The sequence below is a fragment of the Rhinatrema bivittatum genome, chromosome 2 (genome assembly GCF_901001135.1).
Source record: "Rhinatrema bivittatum chromosome 2, aRhiBiv1.1, whole genome shotgun sequence".
NCBI classification, from domain to species: Eukaryota; Metazoa; Chordata; class Amphibia; order Gymnophiona; family Rhinatrematidae; genus Rhinatrema; species Rhinatrema bivittatum.
In genome coordinates this window covers 180,815,571-180,843,487 of record NC_042616.1, presented here as the reverse complement: position 1 = coordinate 180,843,487, position 27,917 = coordinate 180,815,571, and the positions used below count along the sequence as shown (strand labels likewise).

The 27,917-nt window shown below is 41.9% G+C and overlaps 1 protein-coding gene across 2 annotated transcripts in view; it reads left to right on the top strand.

Annotated features, from left to right (window-relative positions):
- Positions 1 to 23,977, top strand: part of TAC1 (tachykinin precursor 1) — a 29,592-nt gene extending 5,615 nt beyond the window's left edge. Inside the window, exons 4-6 of one of the 2 annotated variants that reach the window (XM_029588934.1) lie at positions 807 to 830; positions 4,439 to 4,492; positions 23,660 to 23,977. In XM_029588934.1, the coding sequence (XP_029444794.1) occupies positions 807 to 830; positions 4,439 to 4,492; positions 23,660 to 23,709 (128 nt within the window). In that variant the 3' untranslated portion in view covers positions 23,710 to 23,977. The remainder of the gene's footprint in view (positions 1 to 806; positions 831 to 4,438; positions 4,493 to 23,659) is intronic. The other variant, XM_029588935.1, reaches the window with a different exon arrangement.
- The last annotated feature ends 3,940 nt before the right edge of the window (positions 23,978 to 27,917 follow it).

Below are 27,917 nucleotides of genomic sequence, written 5' to 3'. Positions count from 1 at the left end.
GTACAAGAATGCAGTGCTGATGAGAGACACGTAACCAGCGTTATTGACAGTACTCACTTTTCTTTTGATTCGATGAGAAAGGATGTTAAACTCTACCCTAAGTTAATTACGCTAAGTACAGCAATGGACTGCAGCACATGTAATGACTCATTGCGATGGTATTTTGAGAATTTAAAGGCGTCTCTTTCACCAGTGCATTCATTTGCTATCATTGGTCTTGAATTTACATTTATCTGTCCTAAACTTTACATATGCTTAATGCTTGAGGGTCATTACAAAAAGAATTCAATTTTATTCTTCCTGCATAAGTGCATTTTGGGTTTATTGTTCTCAAATTAACAAACAACTTTCCCTTACCTGCTAACACCTCGGAGTATTCCTGTTGGTGTTTACAACCTGTATTTATGATGACACAGGACATGTATATAATATAGCTAAAATGAATGTGCCCATGGACACCATATTGGAATTCTATGTTTTTCTAGAGGCAAGGGTCTTTATATTTGGACTATTTGGACAGTGAGAGTTTATCAGATAAGTCAAATTATAATGGGTCATGGGGGAATGCCAAGTTTGGGTGCTGGGGGCAGGAGGGAAGGGGCTGAGGACATTATTTGCTACGAATTGCTCTTTTGTCTAGAATGCTGTAGCTGAGAAAATAGATATTAAAAAAAAAATTACTGGGTACACTACAACAGTAAATAGTTGATCAAATTGTTCTAAGTCAACTTTGTAAAAATGTAACTAAGTTTCACAGTGACAATACTACAAACAGAGTATTTTATTCAGTCTTTTTCCCCCCCTAGGGCTCGGCCAAATTTCTCGTAGACGTAAGTACAAATTCCGTTTTTTTTTTACATCTCAGATTAACAAGTAAAGCCACTAACTGTTTTCTGGAAATGCAGGATTTTAAATTTGGTTATTTGTGCAGTATTATCAGATCTGATCCTAGGAGGGAGCTGTTCTCTCCTGAGACTGAAATTAAGAAGTGTGTGTGTGTGTGTGTGTGTGTGTGTGATCCTGAAGTGAAAAGAATGGGGGTGGATGGAAAGCCTTTCACCAGTCACCATAGTTCTGTGCTACATCTCTAGGCCCGCCTGCACTCTAGCTCAGCATGAAACAGGAAGTGATGCCAGCGCTACAGAGGGAGCTACTGTATCAGTGCAGGGACCCTCAAAGCACTGTATCTAGGCACATTGCTCCAGTTCACATCCCCTCCCAAGGACAGCCCTTAGTATCATAAAAACATGGAGCCACATAGGAATATTACTAACATTACCACTGCTACTCCTCCAAATCCATGTTTAGAATTAAACATGGATTTGGAGGAGAAATTCCTTAGGAATGTTGGCTTATGAGCCAGTCTGCTAGATACTGATGTTAGGTTGTAATATTGTCCCAACTCCAAAGAACACAAGTCACCCAGTTATATTTACATTTATTAATTAATTATACACAACTTTTCCAAGTTAACTTTGTAAAATGTAACTAAGTTGTAGTATGTGGCAGAGTTAATTGTTTACAAGTCATTGCTTTATAATGCATCCATTTATATAAGCTTTTGGTCACAGGCAGGGCCAGGCAATTGCCTGGGGTGCTGTGAGCTGGAGAAATCCCGGGCACCACCACCCTCATCACCCACCTTGGGGCGGTGTGGCAGCAGTGGATCGCATCCCACCGTGGCTGAAGAGAGGTCCAGGGACAGGCCCCATTAGATTGGGGAGCTCTTTTTGCCCAAAATACAGCCCTGGTGACAGGGAAAGCCAGGTTAAGATAAATGCCTTGTTTCTGGCAATTTTCTAGTAGAGTACATGAAATATATTCATAGTTTAACAATAAGGCCGGCCCCAGAATTCAGACTGCAGTGCTGTGCTTTCGGATGAAAGAGACCTTTGGGGTTGGTCAGATCTGGACACACAACTAAGGTGATATACTCAGGCCTGAGGGAGGTGGGGAAGAGAGGTCAGGCGAGACACACAGCAGCGACCACTATTGCGGCAGACCTTGCTGGCCTACGAGCAGCGCTGAAGGAGTTCCCCACAGGAGGCAAACCCACCAGCTCCCAGGGGGCTGTCCTGCCTGGGGATGCGGTCTGTGGAGAGAGGATAGCGGGAGACTAGTGCAGAGGGCGAAAAAAAAAGAGAAAAAGTCCAAAATAAAAAGGTTAAATAATAAAACAGTCACATTATAACAAATATATGTACACTTGAGCATGAATAAAAGTGAACTATTTTAAAAAGCCTTTCCAAAGAGTTCATTCTCCATACACGGGGTACATTATATTTACATTGTGTACATATTTTTAGGGAGACTTTCATTGGAAATGTTTGGAAACTAAGAAATCCATATCTGGTCCAAACAAAGATGTTCATTCTATTTTTTCAGTAATATACACAATAATAATTGTTTTTACTGCTGACAAGATACCAATTATTCAAAATGTGTTTTTTACCAGTATCCATCATGTTATCTGAGATCTACATTTTGTCAATCAGATCCTATTAGTGACAAAATGCATCTTAACTAAAAAAGCCACCAGACTAAGTCTGATTCACTGAGCTTTCCAAACCCCTCCCCCCAGCACAGAAAAAGAATAGGAAAAAAGCCCAGAAAATGTCCTGTCTTATTTGAAATTATAATCCCTTTAACATTTTTCATTCTGGTGCTCCATGAGATGGTCTTTTCTAAAGGTTTGACCTTAGAGAGCTATCACTGTAAATTCTGATGGATGGGAGGGGAATTAGTAAATAGTGACATTCAGAAAAGGAGGTAAATTCATTCCAACATTTTTCTTTCCTTAAAGGTGGATTTTTAAAGACGCACTGATTTTATAACATGCACGCATGTTATAAAATCTGCTAAATGCTGCACGGCGACATGATCAGGCCTACCCCAGTTCCCTCCCAGTCTGCTGCAATGAAGGAATAGACTAGGAGGGAACTTCCCTATCCCCTTACCTACGCTTCCTTCCTTTTCCCCTCTCCTCCCTGACCTCTGTCTCCCCCCTAACTATTAGAATTTTTTTTTGGCGGAACTTACTTCATCTTGGTGGGTGAAGTAAGTTCCGCGGCCGGCTGCTGCTTGCGTGAGCTTCCCCGGTACAGGGCCTAGTGGCCACTGTCCCGGCTGGCCCCATCCCCACCCCCGCCTCTGCCCTGCCCAGACTCCAGCCTGGCACGCCCCTTTTCACCAGCCCGGCACTTCAGCGCATACTGGGAGATATGTGCGTGGCCGGGCCATTTGTAAAATGTGCTTGACGCGCGCTTGGCCCGGCCACGCGCATACCTCCCGGTTTTTGCATGCGCCGGGATTTGAAAATTCAGCCATTAGTATTTTCAGATGGAATAGTTTCTTATATATAACAAATGTACATATGTCTGTACCTTCTATAGATCTTTTTTCCCTAATTGGAGCTTTTGGAAAAGCTCTTTTGAAATTTGGATCCATTGTGGTCATATGACAATGAAAACTGACTGAGGATCCCAATGCACCAAGGGCACTGACTGGACAATTTATCTAGCAGCCAGGCTGCTCATTTTGTTATTGTTATTTTGATATTTATATGGTGCCCTTGCCTGACTACCTTACAAAAAAAGGCGATAGAGTACAACTAAGGTGGAGACTACGAAACAGGGCATAAGGTTAAAGAGAGATGGGCCAGGGGTAGTAGGCAGTACAAAACTGTAACATTAGGGAAAAGCAGGTTTGCAAAAGCGGAGTTTCAGGATGGACCAGAAGCTAGCAGAGAGTTTGGGAAATCTGGGGAACTACTTATTCTACAATGAAAACACGAGTCGGGAAAAGGCCTGAAACATCTGAGGTGCCTGGGACATCTGAGGAGTGTATATGACTGTGAGTGGAACAAGTGAAGAGCAGAAGCGTAGTAGATGTGAGAGTAGTAAAGTGGAATTCATCTTGCAGCAAACAAAAACATTTTGATAGTTCTTGTAGGAGACAGAATTACTAATATGCTTTCTTAGGTTAGGCCAGTGTTTCTCAACTCTCTCCTGGAGGCACCCCTGACTGGTCTGGTTTTCACAATACCCATCATGTATATGCATAAGATAGATTTGCATACATTGAAGACCATGTGTATGCAACTCTATCTTATTTATATTCATTGTGGCTACCCTGAAAAGAAGACTGGATGGGACTGGGATGGGAAACAATGGCTTAGGCATTTGGGGGCCTGATTTACTAAGGCCTTTTTCTGATTCAGTGTCTATGGGAAAACAGCTTAGTAACCCAGGCCCTTAATTTGTTCAGATATTGACACCACAAATTACTAATTCATGTTGAAATGGTACAAGTTGCTCTGAGTTCAGTATCTGGAAAGAATTTTCAACCATCTGCTGCTTTTTCATACTACTAATGAAAACTCAATAATTACAAAAAAAAAAATGTGCATATTAAAATGTATTAAAACACATTTTTTCAGGGCATAAAACAGATTCCTTTTTTGGACTTATGGGCAAAAGATCTTTGTATTCTGGTATGTATCAACTGTGAAGAACACTATCCATCTAAATGTTACATATTTATTTTTCTGCCCAAATTTTATTATCTGGGAATGAAGGGGAATATGCAGACTACTTCTGCTTTATGTGCTGAAGATCTGCGCTGCAATACTGAACAATGGAAAGTCTGTAGTTACTACTACTACTACTGCTTAACATTTCTATAGCGTTACCAGCTACACTATACCCTCATTCTTATGTAGAGGACTAGTGGAAGGCATAGATCTTATTTAAATACGATTTATATATAATTTCAATATTTGAAACTAATTTCTACAGTATTTTAGTTAGAATATAGATGTTATAAATAATTTTATGGCAGAATTATTCCTGGATCATGATTAATGGCATGTGAAAGCAATAATAGTTTATAAAGCATGCAATGTATTAATTTGCCTGTTTCTTGACTCTGGTTCTTTTACTTTTGGTCTTATCCCCAGGTCACTATTCTTTTGTGTCTATTTTAGGGATATGCATTTGAAATGAATGGGTAAAATGCAACAAATGAAAATATTTTGTTTCATTTGTGGACCCCTCAAAATGAATGAAGAATGCTCATGAATTTAAACAAAAAGTTATGTTTCATTTGTTTATTTTACCCATTCAAGACTATTGCACATTGAAAAGTGCTGCAGTGATGGTAATTATAGCAACCAACCATTGCCTGTCTGAGGAAGCAGGCAAGCTAGAGCTGAGGTTGGAGAAGTAGATAGATAGCAGGACAGAGGACCAATTCAAGTGAAACATTTTTAAACTAGCCTATAGATGATGTACTGAAAGGTCTAAGCATGTGCAAAAAACCTATATTTTCTCTGTTGGATTTCACAAAGAAATATTGTCCTTTTAGAAGCTTTCTTAGAGTCAAAGAAAACCTTTAAAAAAGAAGGAGAGAGAAGAATTTTGACATTGATAAATGGCTTTTCTGACATTCACTGCTGCAGTCATAGTGCTCTCATTCATTGTGATAGAGGCACTGCTTTATGTCTGTTCATTGGGAAGGGTAGTGGACTAGAGATACAGAAGCAGTGAACACTGATATATTTGTGTCTGTCTATCTGTATGACTCTGCATAGTACACTTCACTTATTATTTGAAGACAGACTAAAGTAAAGATAAGTAGAGATGTGAATCAGAACCAGAATCGGTTCCGATTCCGGTTCCGATTCACATCGTGCATTTTTTTCGTGCGGCTTGATCGGGGTTTTTTTTATTGGCTGTGTCCGAGCCAATAAACAAAAACCCCATGCCGACACTTCAAAACAGCTCCCTTAGCTTCCCCCATCCTCCCAACCTCCCCAAAATGTTTTAAATGACCTGGTGTTCCAGTGGTGGTCCCAGGAGCAATCTCCTACTCTCGGGTCATCAGCTGCCACTAATAAAAATGGCGCCGATGGCCCTTTGCCCTTACCATGTGACAGGGTATCCATGCCATTGGCCGGCCCCTGTCACATGGTAGGAGCACTGGATGGCCCGCGCCATTTTTAAAGATGGCACCGTTCGTCCATTACTCCTACCATGTGACAGGGGCCGGCCAATGGCACGGATACCCTGTCACATGGTAAGGGAAAAGGGCCATCGGCACCATTTTTATTAGTGCCAGCCGATGGCCCGAGAGCGGGAAATCGCTCCCGGGACCACCACTGGACCATCAGGTAATTTAAAACATTTTTGGGGGGTTGGGAGGGTGGGGGAAGCTAAGCGATCTGTTTTGAAGTGTCAGGGTGGGTTTAGGGATTGTCTTTTGTGTGCCTCCCCCAAAATGATAAGAGAACCCCACAAACAATTTCGTGGGGTTTTCCTATCGGTTTCGGGGAGCCCCCGATTTCTGATGACTTTGAAAATATCGTACGATATTTTCAATCATCAGAAATATGATTCACATCCCTAAAGATAAGCACAGCCTTGCCAGCCTTTTCAGTTTTCTAAGTTATTTTGTATGTGCAAAAGGAGTCAGTCAGCATTATACACACATACACTGTAAGTGTGTGTGTGTGTGTGTGTGTGTGTGAGTGACAGACAGTTTTGCACATACTGTGAGGGATTGACCAAGAAAAAAGGAGACTGAGGTTGTGCCACTAGCAAGCAGCTAAATCTGCCTAGCAAGTTGGTACTGTGCTTGCTAAGCACTGAGGTGAATTCAGTCTGTCAACTTGATTATGTGTAACCGTCACTCAGAGTGGTACTGGTGTGTACTTGTACAGTATTAGTAAAACATATTGTGATATCAAAAGCCCTAGCAGCCACTTCCAATTCTATCATGCCACTGTGAGAAAAGGGGAGAGGAGGGAATGGCAGAGAGCAGACAAAATAGAAGGGGCAGAGGATTGGATGTTCCTGCAGAGCCAGCCCAGCCTGTCAGAAGTACAAGCAGTACTATTAGAGTGAGAAAAAAGGAAGTCCTACCCCTAAATTTTAAAAAATATGTTTTTAGCCCCAGAAAACCAAAAGTGGAAACTGGCTCAAGCCATAAGAAATCAAAATCGAGAGAGCATCAGACACCGCCATGTGTAGCAGGGACAAAATGTGGGAGATCCAGCTGAGACTGGTGTTAGCAGGGCAGGGTCATGGATGGGGCAGCACAAGTGCAGCACCCAAAACCAGTAGCATGCTCCATCTTGATGACCACTTCTGAGATAATGGGGGCAGTATTTTAAAAAATGTATTCTGAAGAAGAATCGTGTCTAGGATTCCCTGAATCAGAAGATACCAAATAGCTTGTAGCCAAAGAGAATTTAGGAGCTCTAGTCAGTAGCATCTTAGTTTCTAGTGAGGAGGTGAATGTGGTGGATGATACTGATGATGTTGAGAGCAACCTCTCGGAAGATAAGGCAGTGTAGGTATGGAGTGAGTGATTCCACTGGCCTTTTACCTCATGGTCAACCCTCAACTTCAACTCCACTACCAGTAGTAGCAGCAGCCCCCAAGGATGCAGAGAGGAGATCATGCAAGACATTCATGGTCTGTAGGCATCTTAAAGTGAGGGAGGACCCATATTTTGCTCATTGTTTTCACTGCAGTTAGGCTATTATTTGAGGGGAGTTCCTGAGGCATCTGACAAATGATGGTATGCAGTATGAGCTACTGAACACCCATTCGCAAATGGCATCAGACAGGGTAGCTCTACTAGCATGAAGATCCCCTCTGCCACTCTAAGCAGAAGTAGTAGCAAAGGGTTGAAAAGGGGAACGCATTTCTCCAGATGGTCCCATGGACCCTTTTACCAGTCAAGAGGAAGGCAGAGGTCTGAGCAGGCAGTGTTCAAGCAAGTCAATGAGCAGGCAGTGGTCAAAGGCAGGCGGAGGTCAAGCAGCATCAAGGTACAATCGGAGGTCAAAGCCAGGAGTCCAATCTGAAATCAAAGACAGGAGTACAATCCGAAGAGGCAAGGAGAGGAGGAACAGCAGGACAGATGAGATATTGAAGACAGACAAGGGGAAGCAGACCACGAAGACAAGAACTCAGGAGAAGACCAGACTTGCGAGGGAACCAGGAACAGGACACAGGAACACAAGTAGACCCACAGTGGAAACAGGAACTGGAAGGCAAAGATCAGGAACCAGGAATATAGAGGCAAACCACTACTCCAATGGAGTCAACCTATTTCTGAAATGAGGAGCAACTGCAGGAGTGGCCTTATATATCCCTTAGGCAGTGATGTCATCAGGCAGCACCGACTCTGGTTTCCCTCCACTGGCCCTTTAAGAAAAGCAGGGTCAGCATGCATGCGCCTAGGAAGGCCCGGGACTGATGCGGTGTTGGAGGTTGGCTGAGCTCGATGGCCTGGCTTGCAGGTGGGGAAGAGCAGCATCGGAGCTCCCAGGAGTGGAAGATGAGGATGGCTTGTAACAGGCAGCCCGCATGCGTGTCAGAGAGTCTCCCTTGGCATTTGCTGGGGCCAGCTCGGGTTTGGGGCTGGAGGTAAGAGCGGCGGGTCGCAGGACGGACTTGCTACCCACTGAAATCAACAGCAAGTTATACCCACCCTGTACAGCCAGTGCCACAGTTGCATGCAAGCACAGAAGGCCAAGACAGAGTGAAGTAGCATGTATTTCAACAGTGACATCTGGACCAGCAAGAAAACTACAAATACCTACCTCTCCATGATGGCACATTGGTAGGAGCTGGCCAAAGTAGGGACCAAGCTTCAGGGTGTAGGTGGGCTGTGCTTCACATTCATGTGATCAATAGCACCCATATCTCATTTTGGTAGAAGAGCCCCTTTGACTCGGGATAAGGCATGTTCCAGGCAGAAAAGAAGCAATTCATCAACCCCAAGGGGAGAGTGTTCTGGTGACAGGTAAAAGTTTATATTTCCTAGAAGAAAGAGGGAGACTGTACTACCTAGAAGAAAGGGATAACAGAGGTGAGTAACACTTCCCATATGTTGAAATTAGGAGAAGAACATTCAGAGGAGCTCTAGAGGAGGGACCATTACAGCTGGAGCGGGTAGCATATTTGGAGCCTCTGTTCAGTCAGGTGACAGATAAAGACAGCAAGCCACAGAAAAGGAGGAGGAGATGGAGATCCTTCCTACATACCCAGAGCTGGACAAACTGAATGGACAGGAGATGGCTGCAGAACGAATGGAGACAGAGGAGTCAGTCTGAGGTGAAAAGCAGCCAGCAGCACAAATGGAGAGCAACAGAGGTCAGGTAGATACCAATCTAACAAAGTAAAAGCCATTTATTTTGCCGTGGGTATATATATATATATATATATATATATATATATATATATATATATATGAAGCAGTAAAGGAATCTAAAGAAAGCTGGAAGTGCTAACTTAAGAAAACCCTAGGCTAAGGAGGGTGGTGGTGAATAGGCAGCTCCTGATAAGGGCTGCCAAAAGTAAAGATCATTTGAGGACTGTATGATATTTATGGTGATTTTCTGCAGGTTTTGTTAAAACTAGTTTTGTTAAAACCAGTCTCAGAACTGTGTCCTATTTATGCTAGTTTTCTTCTAGTCTAGTTTTTGGGTTAAAGCCAGCCCTGGGACTGTGTACTATTTGTGCTGACTTTCTACAGACCGAGAAACTCTATAGATTTGGATTTGCTGCATCTGGCAGTGAGGAATGCCCTTGGGCTGGGGCCAAGGAACATGGGATTCCAGTCCTTAAGGACTTGATAGAGAGGTGAAGGAAAATAGTGCATCAATTTCATCATAGCACAAAGTTTTGGCAGCTTCTCTGAGAAGCAGGAAGAATTTGGGATGCCTCGTAAGCAGCTGAATCAAAATGTTGGCATCCACTGGAATTCTAACTATTTGATGCTGCAGAGGTTAGTGGAGCAGCAGACACCCTTTCGTGACATGTCTCTGGAAATGGAGATTGATGTGGATTGCCACCTGGGGTATTATGACTGGGTAGTGATGAGGCAGCTTATATAAATCTTGAAGCTCTTCAAGGATGCCACAGAGGATCTGAGTTCCAGAATCACCACCCTGGGTAGGATCATCCTCTAGTACAGTGCTTCTCAACCAAGTTCTTGGAGCATTCTTAGTCAGTCAGGTTTTCAGGATATCTACAATGAATATGCATGAGATAGATTTGCATGCACTGCTTTCAATGTATGCAAATCTACATCATGCATATTCATTGTGAATATCCTGAAAACCTGACTGATTAGGTGTGTCCTGAGGACTGGGTTGAGAAACACTGTTGTAGTAAATATTTTACTACTACTATTACTACCTAACATTTCTATAGCACTACACGACACTATTACTACCTAACATTTCTACAGCGCTACACGACACTATTACTACCTAACATTTCTACAACGCTACACGACACTATTACTACCTAACATTTCTACAGCGCTACACGACACTATTACTACCTAACATTTCTATAGCGCTACACGACACTATTACTACCTAACATTTCTATAGCGTTACATGACACTATTACTACCTAACATTTCTATAGCGCTACACGACACTATTACTACCTAACATTTCTATAGCGCTACACGACACTATTACTACCTAACATTTCTATAGCGTTACACGACACTATTACTACCTAACATTTCTATAGCGCTACATGACACTATTACTACCTAACATTTCTATAGTGCTACACAACAGACACAGTACTGTACAAACATACAAAAAGACAGTCCCTTCCCAGTAGAGCTTACAATCTAATAAGAGAAACATACAGGACAAGAGACTTGGGGTATTTCATAAAGCAAGATAATGGTTAAAAATAAAGAACAGAAAGTTAACAAGACTAAAAGTAGACAATCAGGCATAAGATTTAAAAGTGTTTGCAAAAATGTGGGTTTCTGGAGGAAACGTTAGAGAGTTTCCATGAGCAAAAGGGAATGGAAGCACAGGCGTTGATGTTTGTGGACTCTTTGCAGCAAAATTGTGCAAGAAAGATTGAAACCTCTGACAGAAAACCCTGCTTACACCCTCGCTATGGTTTGGGACCCACGGATGAAAGGGAGTCTGTCCTTTTGGTGCCAGCATCTCACTTACATGAAGGGGACACTGGGGGCTAGGGTGCATGAACAGAAGCACCAGTGTGGATGTAGCACAAGAAAGAGAGGCCACGCCAGAGAGTAGTGCTTTATCAGCTATCACTCCCTTCCCCACCTCAATATGCCATGGCTGTTTTGCCCCCATAGAATTATCTATCCTGATACAGGCCATGGCTAAAGCAGGTGGCAAAAGAGACCCTTGCCAGACCCCAGCAGAAATTTCTGTGACAGATTTTCGTGTAGAAATTTCGTGTAGATTTTCCACTGATTTGCTGGCATATTGGGCACATAAGTCTGGGATCTGGTCAGTCCTGCCCAGTGATTGTGTCTTCTTAATGGCAGAAGACGTGAGCTATATTTATTCAAGGCTGGTGCCAGAGTTCATAAAAAAAAAAAAAGTTATCCTTCTTGAAAATTGAGCTGCCTTTGCTGGGTTCTCCTGAGTTTTGATGCGAGTAGCAATATGATGAAAATACCATGAGGGTCTTACTGCCATAGTGCCCTGCTGCCATGCTCCTGATACTGCATCTTAGGGGAGCTGCTGCCACTCTACCTAGCTGCCAAGTCATGCTGCTACACCTTGGGGGTCTTATTGCTACTTTGCCTTTCTATCCTGCTCCTGATACTACACCTTAGGTTTCTTGCTGCAGCTCTGTGTAGCTGCCATGCTCCTGTTGCTTCACCTTGGGTTTTTAAATGACTCTGGGGTTTGCTGCTTGGATCTCAGCCTAGTTTTCTAACCCTATTTATTTCTTGGTTATACTGAGGTGTTTTGTCCCCAAAATGAAATGTAAACCCCCCCCCCCCAAAAAAAAAGGTTTCTTTTCTCACCTCACCTCTTTTCTGGTTTTCCATCTTACTGTCTTGTTGTATACCTCTAGGATCATAGCCTAGTTCCACCCCATCACTTTCTTGGCTCTACACCTTGCTTTCTAAGGACCTCATTTACTAAGCATTTTCCCCATCAATACAGAGTGAGAGAAAAGCCTTATTAAATCAGGTTCTAAGTTTGCTACTGTTATTGCCCAGCCTGCTCCAGGCTCTCTCACAGTATCCTGGAGAACACTTATCACTATGGGTAACATTTGATGCTTTGTAGTGACATAGGGAATTCATGCTACTGTTGTGTTGCTTTTATAGCACCTTCACTGGTTTGGGCTGTTCATACAACTATTATTAGCTCCCTTTGACCTCTCATGATGCCTGGGAGTTTTTAATCCCTTTATTCTTTTTGCAATAATCCACACTCGATGCCTTGGGGTTTTGATGCCTCTGTGCTGTTTGCAATATCCTGCCCACATTCTATCCTTGGTGGTTTAGATACTTCTATGCTGTTTGCAATTTACTGTAGCATATGCCTTGGAAGGGAGGGGGTTTGATACCCCTCTGTCTTTCTGTCTTATTCTGTATGCTGATGTCTTGCCTTCTGATCTGTATCTACTATTAACATCAGAGACAGTTTGCAGTGAAAACAGCCTGAGACTTGTCTGTATCTTCTGTCTCAGAGTTTGTATATGAGTATACAAGGAGTCAGCATGCATATACAGTGTATGAGAAAGATTTTAGAATACACTGTGAAAAATTGATGTATGTAGTATTGTACTGTACAACTGTAGTATACTACATAGGCATAGCCAGCCACTGCCAAGCATTGTAATTCTGCTTGTGAAGCAGAGTCATCCTTCTTACTGTCTTGCTCTGCACCTAACATTTCTGATTTTAATTGCTAGTACCACTGCTGCTGCAAGCCACTCCTGCTACATTTGGATGGCTCTTTTACTGCTCCAACTATCTTTGAGGTTATTTTCAAATTCCCTTTCCTTACAGCACTAGCTGACTCTTGGTCTTGCCCTGGTAATCCAATGCATTGCACGCTTTTTGCACCACTTATGGACTCTTGGACCCTTCATGCCACTCCTGGTACCACTTTGCCCCTGTTTGTGCCTTGGGCTTTTTTTTCCATTCTTCTTCCTGCCTCAGCCCTGACTGTCTATCCTGAGGCCTTGCTGACTCTCTTCTTGCTGTGTTGCTCTGCACCTGCTGTTTGTGATTATAATTACCAGCGCTGCTGTTGCTCCAAGCTATTCTTGTATCTTTGGATGGTTCTTCCTTTGTTCTGGATGACTTCAAGGTTCATTCTAAATTCCCTTTCTTTACAGTACTTGCTAATTCTTGGTCTTGCCTTGGCAAGTTTACCCAGACTTTTCCCAGTTGTCTTTAATGGTTTCATGCCCTCTTGGATATTTTCTTCAATCTCATTTACCTTATGGTTCTTACGATTATTGGTCTCATCTGGTATTTAGCCTTCAACAGATTATACTACAGAAGAATGCATAGGCAGCAGAAGTTCAGCACCCAAAATCAGGATTGTGCTACTCCATTATTACTGCTTTTCAGGTAATAGAGTCAGTATTTGCAAAAATTGATGCATAAGAAGAATCATGTCCTGGATTCCCTTAAACACAGCTTATTGAAGAGCTAGCGGCTGAAGAGAATTTGGGGCCTCTAGTCAGTAGCATCTTAGCCTCCAGTAAGAAAGTAGAGAAGAGAGACGATGCTGACAAGGCTGGGATTATACACAGCATCGGAGAAGACCAACTCTAAGCCTGAACAGCCAGCTCCTAATGATGTAATACGGTTAACTACAGGAGACCTCCTACAGACATTTACTATGGATTCGCCCTGTCTAGTGCTTTGTTCCAGTTTGGTTAGTGCCCTTTGCCCTTCATTTGGAGCCTTGGGATCTTCTTGCCATTGTGGATGGATTCTTTTCACCTTTCATGAAGCTTTGGAGTCTTAATGCCACTCTTTCTGCTGCTTTTACCCTCTTTTGCAACCTTGGGGTTTTTCTGCCTCTTTTAGTGTTTTGTTTCACCTTCGTTGTGCCTTGAGCTGTTCATTCCACACTTGGAGCCACTGTGCCCCTCTCATGCAGCCTTGTGTGTGTGTGTGTGTGTGTGTGTGTGTATGTGGGGTTTCATATTACTGTTGTTCATGTCCTTTGCTCCATATTTGGAGCCTTGGAGTGTTCTGGCCACTCTTGCTGCTGCTTTGCTCCCCTGATGGTGCCTTGGAGAACTCCTGCCACTGCTGGTAGCGTTTTGCCTCTGTGGTAACCTGGGCGATAGCGGCTTGGAAATAAGGAGGCAGATTCTGGCTGCTCCTTAGGTGCAGTTTATTTACAGTCGCAAAACCAAAATCATAACAATCGGTGCAGCTCACCTTAACTTTAGGTGACACACAGTCCTTAAAGTAACAGCTCTTGGTGTATGGTGGTACTCTGCCTGCTCCACAGCATCTCCTTAACACTTCTCCCTTCACCGAGGATTCCCTTGTGTCTGGATCTTAAGGAGGACCAAGTGAGACAGCTGTGCTCTATCTGTTAAGGTAGTCTGAGAGAGTTTGCTATTGACTCCCTCAAAGCCCCATTGTGATTCCATGGGCTATTTTTGCCACTTTTGGTGCCACATTGACATACTGTGATGCGTTGGAGTGCCTTCACCAGTCTGATGATTTCTACTGACAAGTTTCATTAGATATGTTTAGAAATGCAAATCCAAAATAGGCTGCATTTCTTCTCCATTGACTTTAATGGGAAACAAATGAATGAATACAAATTTTAATTGGAAACAAACCAAACAAATGATTGTGACAAAATAATAAATAAATGAAGCAAAGCAAACTTTTTTCCTCTGTACATTCCTAGCCTATTTTAATATGTATATACATATCATATATAGCTATAGCTATATATTTGTCTACTCATTATAGATATTCCACCTGTTCATAAAAATCTCCTTCCATACCTTGACTTTTCAGTTGGGCATACTGCGTTTAAGTTGTTTGGATGAATGACATTGAATGGGGCTTCCCAAACCTGGTTACCCCACAACCAGTCAGAATTTCAGGATATCCACAATGAATATGTATAAGATAAATTTGCATATGCCAGATCTCCAGTGTATGGACATTTATCTCATGCATATTCATTGTGGATATCCTGAAATCCTCAGTGGCTAGGTGTGTCCCGTGGACTGAGTTGGGAACCACTACTTTAAACATTAATACAGTATTTAAAAAAGATTTAAATAATCTATTAAAATAAAATTTGGGGAGGTTGTATGAGAGGTTAATGCTTTTAAATGCTACTCAATTACCCTTCTTTTTGTCTGGTTAATACTGTTTCACTGTCCTTTCTCGTGATATACAATCATTTTTGAGTCTCTGGTCCCAGAAGGGGCAAGATGGATAGGAATTAACTAATAAATATATTTCTACTGAACATCTAAATGTCCTTGATACATTAGCAGGGTACTAATTTATAGGTTTTATTATTACATGGATATATAAATATGGTGTAGCTCTAGAGTGGATAAAATTCCCATCTTTTACCATGAACTTAAAAGTTGCAGTAAGACTGAAAAAGGGTGTAACTATTGGCAGAGCTTCTGCAAGTTTAAAATGACTAAAACAATTAGCTCTGAGCTGTCCATTCTGTACAGTAGTAGTATTAGCAAACATGTTTATTTAGATGGGTCAGTTGTCAACTAAAACAAATTCATTAACATCCATGTTTTTAGGGACATTTTGGTACAGCAATAGCACCTTGTATGGAGGGCATCCATCTGTCTATGTGGCCTGTCCGCACATAACCTTCACGACAATAGGCAATCTTGCTACAGTGACACATGGAAGTCCCGGGATGCTTTTTTTTCTGCAGCAGATTTTCTGCTGGTTTTTGGAGCAGAAGTGACTGCTCAGACTGGTGGAGGAGAAATTTAGCAGCACAGTTGGTGGGGAATCTGGGCCCTGCCAGCTGAAGAAGAAGAGACAGCCAAGGGGTAATTTAGCAGCCTGACTAATGGGGAGCCCGGGCCCCATCAGTCAAAGATGCCCCTCCCCGCCAGGGTGCCCTCTGCTATGAGGTAGCGGCGCTGAGGTAGGTGAGAGGGAAGTGAGATGTGGGGAACGAAACGGGGGGGGGGGGGGGGAGTGCCTGGGGGAAGATAGATGAAAGCATGGTGTAAATGCTGTGGGAGGAAGGGGAAAGGAGAGAGTTAGGGATGTAATTAAAAATAAAAAAAAGGTGACTAGGTAAATCCAAGTGGTGCTGGATTTGAAGCCACTGAGCCTGCTGCAGGCCCCACTGTCACCAATTTAAGTAAATTGTCCCTGCCCCCCCACCAAACTGCACTCCTTCAGAGACAAGATAGCAGTGGCTGACAAGGATGAGCTAGCTGATAGTACTGGGGGAGATTTCAGAAATATTGTCCTTCCCTTTCCCCCCCTTTTAGATGTCTCTCCCAACACTACTGCCGCATCTCAGAAAAGACAGTTACACTGGAGAAGATACAGAGAAGGGCGACCAAAATGATAAAGGGCATGGAACAGCTCCCCTATGAGGAAAGACTAAAGAGGTTAGGACTTTTCAGCTTGGAGAAGAGACGACTGAGGGGGGATATGATAGAGGTGTTTAAAATCATGAGAGGTCTAGAATGGGTAAATGTGAATCAGTTTTTTACTCTTTTAGATATTAGAAGGTCTAGGGGGCACTGCATGTCAGAGCTTGTGTGCATGTTTGGTGTCTGTGTCAGAGCTTGTGTTCATATGAATGTGTCTGTGTCAGAGCTTGTGTTCATACGCCTGTGTCTGTGTCAGAGCTTGTGTGCATGTGTCTGTGTCAGAGCTTGTGTTCATACGCCTGTGTCTGTGTCAGAGCTTGTGTGCATGTGAATGTGTCTGTGTCAGAGCTTGAGTGTGTATCTGTGTCAGAGCTTGTGTTCATGTATATGTTTGTGTGTCTATGTGAGAGCTTGCGTGCATGTGTATGTATTGTCTGTGAGAGAGTTTGAGTGTGTATCTGTGTCTGAACTTGTGTTCATGTGCATGTGTCTATGTCTGTATGAGAACCTGTGTGCGAGCCTGTGTGCAAGTGCATATGTGTGTGTGTATGCCTGTGAGAGCCTATGTGTCACATGTAGGTTTTCACAGGCATGTTCACACATACATAATATGTCTGTGAGGGAGAGAGAACAAATGTATATGAGAGCATAAGCATGCATGTAAGAGATGCAGTGTGCGAGAGAATGAATATGTGTGTGCATGTATGTATGTATGTATGTGTGTGTATGTGTGAAAATAAAGTTTCTGTGCCCTACCTCTCCTAATATATGACAATGTCAGGGTGACTGGAAATCAAAAGATCCCATGTATGGAGAGCAGGAAAATGTTTAATCCTTAGTTTTAATTATTGGGTGTAATTTGTTTCTGCTGTTTTGAAATATTTTATTGTATTTTGGGGAAATATTAGAATATATTTTAATTATTGGATTTTTTTTATTCATCAGATGTTTTGAAAGATTTTATTGCTGTTTGGGAAATTTTTCATGTTCTATTTGTTAACTGGTTAGAAATATTTATTCATTTTATGACTATGATTTTATTATTATGATTGATGTTTTATATTTCTTGATTTTATTATTTAATGTTTTATGAAGAATGGTAATGTTTTTGTTTTTCCATTGTTATTCTGCTTATAGAGGATGGCTTGTTGTGAGTTCCAGTTCAATTCTTCTCAGCATGTTTCTATTTATACTTTCTGGTTCCTTTATTCTGTATTTGGTCAGGGTCTGTGTTCTTCATGTGTGACGTCTGCAATCATATACTTTATCTGTAGGGATCTATATCAGTTTGATTTCTGTTTTCCTAATAGGAAGTGTATTGGTGTTCTAGGGCCTTGTGTAATATGTGCATTGTTACCTTTTCTATTTATTCAAACCCATACCCAGCACACAATACAAAAAGTCTAATTCCATAGGAGTTACAAGAGTCTTTTTTTTGCAGTATTTTCTGGTTGGCACCACAGTAGTGCATGTAAATATAATATGCATTTTGTAAATTATATTTTTTGCCTCAGAAGACTGTACTTTCGAATGTTTTTTTTTCATGTTATAAATGCATAATTGAATTGTGTGTGTGTGCGCGACTGTAGAATGGGGATATGTGTGTGTGTGCAAGGCTGTAAGGTTTGCTTAGGGTACCTAATACCCTTCCCTTGACCATGGGTTCTGTTTCATGGGGGGGGGGGGGTGTGTCAGTTTTTAAAAATACAGATTGCTGGAGGGAACTAGGCTTTTTTTTTATGGGCTCTGGACAGAGACTGAATGATGCAGGGGTGGGTTGAGGGGGGGGGGGGGCAGCACAGTAATTGTTTGCACAGGGCAGCAAAAATGCTGGCACTGACCCTGCTGCCAGGTCATTCACACGAGAGATGGTTGTGGTCTCGGAATACTTCTACAGCAGTGTCTCTTAACCTGGTCCTCGAGGAGCAGCCAGCCAGTCTGGTTCTTAGGACACCCACCATGAATATGCACGAGATATACAGGTCTACACTGCCTCCATTTTATGCAAATATGAATTTTTATCAAGGATATCCTGAAAACCAGGCTGGCCAGGTGGTCTTCAAGGACTGGGTTGAGAAACTGCTGTTCTAATCTATGAAATTCTGAAGTAGGGCTTCTCAATCCTGTCCCAGTGATCCTGCAGCCAGTTGTAATTTTCAGAATATCCACAATGAATATGGACAGGATAATTGTACATACATTTGAGAACAACTATGCATATTCTCTAAGTATATCCTGAAAAGCTGAGTAGCCGTGGGGATAGTCAGGACAAGTTTGTGAAGTCCTACTCTGAGGTCTTTTGGGAAATTCTTCAGGTTAAAGCCATGATATTAATCTTCAATATATTAATAAAAAATGCATTAATAATACAGCAGCAACTGCCAATGGTTGTTGTTATTGTATTAGTTTGATTAGCTACATTTTCCTGTTTTACTCCAGTGCATGCATGGATTTGTCATTCGTTTTTGTTTGTTCTTATGTGAAATCAGAATTTCATGTTTCAGCATGGGAAGAGGTAAAAACTGGCCTGGATCAGACTATCCTGAAAAAATGGAGCCAGCTAACAACCTTATGTTGTTTAGTCAGATGGTAGATGGAGAACAAAGTTTGGTGGCTTGTGATTACACTGTAGAAAGATTAAGGAAAACTCAGCATAATACTGGGTTAAAAGCAAGGCACAGAGTAGTCAAGTGACTTATTGCAGGTCATAGAGTGGGAGAGGTGGTGATGAGACTGAAATCTCTGATCCTGAGAGGGGGCAGGTTTTCCAACTCTGCACTCTACCTTCTCAAGTACTGTGCAAACCGGATTCTCAGCCACATTGAAAGTGCACTGGAAGTTCACGCAGACAGCATGCTCTTACGGTATTCTTAGTCAATATAATGGGAGAAAGCATTGTAATAGTTTCTGAGAAATATTCCAAAACATTTACAAGGAAATTATTGTATCATAATTATGACTCTTATATTTGAGGATTTTGACCCGGGTTTCGGTTTTAGTAACATCTTTAGCAAAATTCTATGGGTCCGTCTGACCAGTCAGAAATATTTAACAGGACAAGGACTGACGAAAGTGTGGAAAAGTATGAGGATGATATTCAAACGCTTTTATGCATGCAACCTTTTTGCAAAGTATTTTGCACATTTTTATATGCCTTGTTCATTAGTTATTTTTGGAGTCACTGTCATAAGCTGCTCAAATAACTCAGGCAGTATATAAAAATGTACAGTGAAACATGCCAGCTACAGCCAGCATCTTATGTCCTCACAAAAATGAAGCTTTTGCAATTTCAAAGTTCAGCTTAGTAGTGCAAACTTATTTGGCGGTACTGTTAAGTTGGCTAACCAAACAACGCAGTAATAAGCTGGATTCTGTCCTCCTCCATTCAGATTTGATTAAGCTAAACCATGCATGATACTCTTTAATCAGAATGACATAGAAGAAAATAGGATTTTTTGTCCTTTCAATCAATTGTAAAATCTAGCAGGTGTGATATGACAGCTGGTGTGGTGGTTAAAAAAAATAATTAGAACCCATATATTTAAAATTCCATTTTCTAATGGTAGTAATGTTTTGTCAGCAGGCCCTCCTGAGCAGATAATTGCCCTGGCTTCTGTGTCAGAAGCCCTTGCTAAGGCTGTCAACATGTGGATGTTGGCAATTATCTAGTAGTAGAAAACCCAGTACCACTGTCACTAGCACTTCATAAGGATATTATGCAATGCCCTTCTAAATAAAAAACAAAGCATAGTTATTGAAACAGTAGCATGGAGCAAGTGCTGTCTTTTTTTTTTTTAAGGACTGCCAATACTTTTAATTTTTTAATTATTTTATATAATAGGGTGGCATTTATTTATTTAATTTGCTAAAATTGGATGACACCCTTCTCATCAAAAAAACACTGAAGCAAAGTACAACTATTAAAACTATAGACTGCAATATTGGCTGATGCCTTGCCGTGGCATTGCTGGTCACTGGACCCACACTTGTGTTTGCTGAAAAAAGGAGGCAATCCTTAATAGTTTGCATTGCCGCAAAGTGCTCAGGTGCTGGTGCAAAGGGAAACAAGTGGACTGTTGCCCTTTGGGAATTACCTACAGGATATGTGGGCACAAAGTACCTGTGTGCTTTGCGCTTGCTATTTCTACAGGCAGTGGAAGAGGGGAAAAAACACCACAAGGTCAATATTCAAAGACATGTAGCCAGATAGGTTACACATTATCCAGCTAAATGCCAACTTATGAATATCCCTAGCAAGTATGTCTTTAAATTTTAGCCAGAAAAGTCCTTATCCTGCTAAAATTTAGCCAAATAAGTAAGGGGCGTTTCGTGAGCATTCTAGGGTGTTGCTGAGACAGCCTAATAACTTTTGGCTAACTCCAATATTTGAAATTAACTGAACAATTTATTTGGCTATGTGTAGATGATGGCCCAAGGAGGTGTAAAGTTATCCAGAATCATGTTTCCTGGATAACTCTAACTTAGGCCTAGTTTCATCATTTCGCTATAAGCATAGTGAAATGATCGACTGCGATAGGAAAAGGGACGTGGGCAGGCATATGAGCAGCCCGCTGCATCGTAGCGTACGGTAACACATGCAGCATTGCGTTATCATATGCGGCGATATTGGCCGTGCTAGTCATTTTTGCCTCAAAGTGCCCTGGAAAAAGTTGTAGCTATTTCCTGCAAAATTGCCTTCACTAGTGTGCGATAGTTTATTGCACACAGTACTGGCAGCCCCTAATCTCCATAAACCCACCCCAAACTCCTCCCTGTTGAATAATGCATTTTAAATTTGCATTTGTGATTTGCGATAGGCCGTTATCGCGCTTGTCATGGCATTATCACTTGCGAAAGCGCCGTAATGCGTGCAATAACAGCCTATCGCAAAATGATGAATGACCCCCTTAACTGGCAATTTTGAAAGAATATCGCCAGCTAAGCAGTGATTAGTTTAAGCAAAAAAACTCCTGAGCAGGCCTTGTGGCCTGATCCCTCACTCCAGTGGAAACAAAAGCAACGCTGAGCTCACCGGGAGCCAGACACAATGCATCTCTTGAATATTCAGTATGGGGCGGATTATAAATGCCCTGCGTGCGTAAATCCAGCCGGATTTACGCATGCAGGGCCCTCGCGTGCCGGCGCGCGCAGAGCCCCGGGATGCACGTAAGTCCCGGGGCTTCGTAAAAGGGGCGGGGAGGGGGCGTGTCGGGGGCATTCCCGAAATGACGTGGCGTTTTGGGGGCGGGTCCGGGGGCATGGCGCCGGCCTTGGGGCATGGTCGAGGTCTCTGGACCAGCCCCCGGGTTGGGTGATGGCGCGCCAGCAGCCTGCTGGCGCGCGCAGATTTACGTCTGCTTTCAGCAGGTGTAAATCTGCCAACAAAGGTAAGGGGGGGGGTTTAGATAGGGCCGGGGGGTGGGTTAGGTAGGGGAAGGGAGGGAACATGCAGCGTGCGCTGGGCTCGGCGCGCGCAGGTTGCACAAATGTGCACTCCCTTGCGCGCGCCGACCCCGGATTTTATAAGATATGCGCGGCTACCCGCGTATCTTATAAAATCCAGCGTACTTTTGTTCGCGCCTGGTGCGCGAACAAAAGTACGCAATCGCGCAAATTTATAAAATCTACCCCTATAGATGCCTAGAAAATCCGACCGACTTGTGGAACTTGAGAATTGGAGCTGCCTATTCCTGCTACATAATATACATTGACTGCTGCTGTAGACTTATGTTTCTCAACCCATTCCTCTGAGCACACCTTGCCAGTCAGGTTTTCAGGTTATCCCCAATGAATATGCATGAGATAGATCTGCATACAAGGGAAGCAGTGTATGCAAATCTATCTCATGCATAGTCATTGTGAATAGCCTAAAAACCCGACTGGCTAGGTGTGCCCCTAGGACTGCTTTGAGAAGCACTACTGTACAAGCAGGAAGATTTGGCAGTAGAAGTTGATAAAATCTCCAATTTTATATAGTTTTTTTATTTCATGAAATTGGGAAAACACTATAGAATTTTCTTAAGAAAATTTCTTTTAAATATATTGAACTTTGTGAAATCATGCTTTAGACAGAAATGTTTGATTCTTTAGTTCCCTGGTCTGATTTATGCTTCCTAATTTCAAAAGTTTATGAATCTAGCAGGGTTTATAATGTGAAGAACCCCTCCTATCCAGCAGTATAAGGCAAGATTACCCAGAATACCTTCTCAAATGGGAAGTCATTCCAGTTCTACTTTCTGTGGTGATAATATTCCTATATCTCTAACTACGCATTATGAATAATAAGCACCTGCAGTAATTAGCTAATTCTGCCTGGAGGTTTGAGGCATAATAGAAAATTAGAGCCTGAATGCAGATGGCAGTTTGCATGTCACATTTATAATTCATTGTGACAGTTTTGGATTTGCCGAGTATATTGGTAAGATAGTATTTTGGTAAGATGATACATCTGTCATACGGAAGAGTATTGGCTTCACACGTATTATATGCCAGGTGTTTATGAGTGGGGGATACTCGTCAGATGTCCTCCAGGCTGGCACAATGGTGTTTTGTTTGCAATCAGGAAGCAGTGGCCAAAGAAGGGAGGGATGGGAGCCCAAAAGAATATAGCGGATGTCAAGTTACCTTCTTCTAGGAGGAAGATTTTATGCCAGTCCTGGATTTCTGATAATCCTATTCTTGGACATGCAGCACTAATTTTCAATGGGTGGAATCAGGTACTGTCAAATACAACACTGCATTGGGATGTAAGTTCAAAACCAGGGCTGGCCAAAAGGTCTCCCCCTGGAACTGCTCTTACCCCTAAAGTTTCACACACAATCAACTGTTTAAAATGTTCAAATAACTTGTAGGTACTGGGCACAGAGAAATCCACTGGATTAGTCATCATGTAGCTATTTTTCACAAGTGTGAATGTTTAAATGATTTAATAGATGGGTTGAATGTCAAGAGTGTGCAAAAATATGTGACAAAAGTCGAATATCCTTTGAGGTGACACAAGTGTCTTTTTATCAGCATGAGGAAAAGTGCCATGAGTTGTATGACTCCAGATACTTGGCCGTTTATCTGCCCGAGGAGTTGAGGCCTATTTGAACCAAGGCATACATGAGTAATATGCTTTTGAACAGAGTGCTCTTTGGAGAACTGAGGCCTGTTTGAGTCTTGTCTTTAGTATGAGACCCTAATTATCTCTATCATTTCCATAACACTTCATATTACCTTATTCAATGCTTTTCTTTTTCCTTTTTCAGGATCCTCTGAAAGGAACACAATACAGAATTATGAACGAAGGCGTAAATAGACCATTCCAATATATTATTTATTAAATGTCATTTGTTTAAATGGCTGATGGAGTGTAAAATAAAATTCCAGCTGTAAGGAATAATTATTTATTTAACAATAATTGTTGTTTTGAGTTGTATATTTAATAAAATGATTATTTTTCATAATGTGGCAGCAGTACATGTTGTGTAAGCGTGTTGTGGTTCTACGTTATGACTCCTATGAACTAGCAAAGCATTTCACTGCAAAGCACATTATTTGATATAAACTGTAAAAAAAAAAAAAAATGACAATGACATCTTCACCCAACAAAAAAAAAACAAAAAACTTTATTAATTTGGAGCAATCATATCATCTTCATGACTAATGCTGAGCAAAACTGATGTACGGTCCAGTGCCTCAATCTGTTTTCATGATTACAATGTACTGTAATTTTGGTATCAAAAATATATTTGTATCATTGCAGCATGTTTTCTGTTTCGTGACTCTCTCTTTTTTTTTTTTTTAGATTATGGATGTGTATCCAACATCTTAATTTCATAGTTTGGGGTTTTAAAAATGTGGTATTTTAAATTGGGAAAAAACACTTTTGGGACTTTGTAACATAGTTTCTGGTACTATAATGTAATTATTTCAAGCAAGAAAACTTCTAGAATTAAAAATTTGAAATAACAAGTGTGCAGAGGAATTGTGCAACTGAAAACAGAAAGCCATTACACCCATCTGAAGGAGAAGGGAGATTTTATTTTTCTGTTTAACTTTTATCCTTCTTGGGTTTGTGTTCTGTTTATGGTGATGGGAGCCACAGAAGTTCATGTGTGCCTTTTCCCCTCAGATATCAGATCACGGCTCAGGCATGATGAAGTTAAGCTCACGCCATCAAGTGAGCAATGATTAAAAGTTGGCCTCATCTGAGAGGATCAGGTTGTTCTCCCTAACTCTGAATGACCGCTCTCACCTTGCCCTTCATACCCCTCTGTGCATTGATGTTCCGGTCCCTGGAAACAATGAGCAGTCCCTGCAGAAAGCCAGAGGAAGGCAGCTTCACTGATGACTGCAATTCATGCTAGCTGCATGATGTTAAGGGATGCTTAACCAGAACTGCCTAGTGATTCAGTTTCCGGAGGCAGACATTTTGACTATCTCTGGCATTTGAATTTATAACCCAGTGCATTCTAATGTTTGCAGTCTTGCTTTGTCCTGTTGAGATTAGCACTATAGGCACCAGAATACATCAGAAAGAGGATGTTGGAAAGGCACTTCTGGAAACTGAGACACTTGGTATCTCCAGCTTTAGGGACATGCAGACTTTGCTATCACTTCTTCCTCTTCCTTCAAATTGAGCTCCCATAGACCGACTCGTAAAAGTCGCATGAAATAATCCTGCTACTGCAGGGCGAGGGCTCCTTCAGAGAGCCAGAGATAGCATTCTTCAGTTCCTGCTACCTGAGAGCTCTCCGATTAGTCACACTAGGAAAATCTCTTTGCATCTGAGGAGGTTCATGTAGCATTCCAATTTCTGTCGATATACAATGTTATAGGAAAAAGTTATTGCAAGCAAAACTGTGTTCAACTGGTGAGCTTGCTATTGTGAAAATAAAGGTTGTCTTTTGAGCTAACGTGTCCTTGTGTGGTTCCTTAACATAATTAGAATACCAGATTGTCAGCAGCCCGTGGATTTTCAGAAGTGTTGAAGAGGGTCTCTAGTGGCCCCAAGCTTTGCAGCAATTTTTCATTACATTAGTGCATGATACATTAAAGGGATTTTTTTTCCCACTTTGGACCTGATTCACTAAGTTTTTTTTATTATAGACATAGAATTGGAGAAAAATCTTAGCAAATCAGGTTTGTTTGTGCTCCATGGGCATATCTGGCCCAATGGGTTGGATTTAGCAATGTTTTCTTCCTGTTAAGTATTGAAGGCAAAAGCGTTTGACAGATTCAGACCCATACATTATCGCACAAAAGCTGTAATCACTAAAATCTACTCAGTCTAACTTGTCTAAAGTTTAAAAATATCATCTTGCAAGCCCAAATGAAATGTATCATATGCATTAAAAAGGCTGAAGGAAGACCAAACAACGGCCAGCATAAAGTGAGGTAAAAGAGGCAATTAAAGCCATGAGAGCATCTTTCAAAAAAATGGAAAGCAGACCAAATGAGGAAATAAGCAAGAGTAAAATTACTGGCAAGTTAGATGTAAAGCAGTAACAAGTTATGCCAAGGAACAATTTGAAGAAAAAAAAAGCTTGCCATAGAGACAAAAACTAAAAACTATTTCAAGTACATTAGAAGCAAAAAAACTTGTGAGGGAGTCAGTTGGACTGCTAAGATAACAGAGAATAAAGGGGGTGTTCAGGGACGACAAATAAATAGCAGAGACACTAACGGGGGGAACTTTAAATCCCCCATGTGCGTAAAATCTAGGGGTTTCGCGCCCGGCCAGGCCTTGTGCACGCCACGAGCATTTTAGAAGGGGTCCAGCCACGTGCATAACTCCCGTTACACACAGAAGTGCTAGGCCGAAGGAAAAGGGCGGTCCAGGGGAACGGGGAGGGGCGGGGCTGGAGGCGTGTGCAAGTTGTTACTGCTCCAATGGAGCAGTAAGCAATAAAATAAAAATTTTAAAAAAAGTGTTTAGGGGGTGGGGAGGACAGGGGAAGAGGGAGGGAGTATCGGCAGGGGGGTAGGGAAGTTCCTTCCCAGTCCACTCCTTAATTGGAGCGGACTGGGAGGGAACTGGGAGAGGCCTGCTCTCGTCGCCACACGTAATTTTCTAAAATTAGGCCCACCCCTCCTGCGCGTGCTGCCCGCACATGCGTGCGTGGATTATAAAATCGGCGTGTCCATGCGCCCGCGCCTGGAAGCGTGCACACTGGATGCGCGCGCACCTTTAAAAATCTACCCCTAAATGAATTCTTTGCTTTGGTCTTTACCGAGGAGGATGTTGGATGCACCCATACCAGAAATATTCCTTGGTGGTAATGATTCAGAGAAACTAAAGCAAATCACTGTGAAAATGGAAGATGTACTAGATCAAACTGACAAATTAAAGAATAACAAATTACTGGCGAGTGGCCAATTTATGCCAATCTTTATAAAGAGCTCCGGGGTGATCCTGAAAGCTATGGACTGGTGAGCCTGATGTTGGTGCTGGGGAAAATAGTAGAAGCTGTTCTTAAAAACAAAATTTCTGGTAATATATATAGGCATGGCTTATTGGGGAAGAGTCAGTATGGGTTCAGTAAAGGTTGGGGTTGCCAACTGGCTCCAGATTTTCAGGACAGGACAATCTAAGACAGGTTTTACCCCAGGTGTGCACGGAAACAGTGACAACATATATATGCATACATTTACACTTGCTTGGGAGCAATGCAAATGGGTGTGTGCAGATTTACACGCATTCTTTTGAAAATCATATATGTGCATGGGAATGCTTTCCCCACCCAATTCTGACCCCAGAACACCTCAGTGTATTTTTACATGTGAAACTGCCTTTGTGCTTACTTTTACCATTTAAACACATAAACCGGGTTTTATGCACATAAATAGCTTTGAAAATTACCACATTGTATTTAAAACTTTCAAAATTCACATAATTCAATATCTGACTTGAAAACTAAAATCTCTCTTCTACCTTTGCTTTCTGTTATTTTTCCTTGTCGTATTGTTTCAGTCTCATCTCAGATCTTGCCTATCACACCTTTCTTGGTCCTCCTTTCTCTTATTTTTCCTTATGCCTCTTCTCTATCTTGCCTTCCCTTTCAATCTTGTGTCACTTTTCTTCATCTCTATTTTCTGCTTCTCTTGCTCTTACACCGATCACCAGTTACTAATTTTTTACATTTTTCCTCGCATCTCTCAAGATTGTGACACTCATCTCCCCTCCAGCTGTTTTCCTCCAATCCCTGCGCCACCATTCCTCCATCCACCCTTCCCAATCTCTCCATCTCTCACTCCAGCTTTCATGTCTCCTCCCTTCCTCCTTTTTTCTTTTTCTAAAGTCTCTTTCAATTGAAGGATATCTCCTCTTCCCCTAATTTTTATGAAATGTCTCTTCTCCTCCTTCATCCACCCTGCACACTTACCCCCTCCTCCCTCTTACCTTATTCCACTCATTTATCTTGCATATCTTTTACCTCTTCCCCATCCCTTCATCTTTAGCCCTCCTATGCCCCCGCCACCTCTCTTCTCCTATATCCCACATGCAATTTCATCTTCTAACCA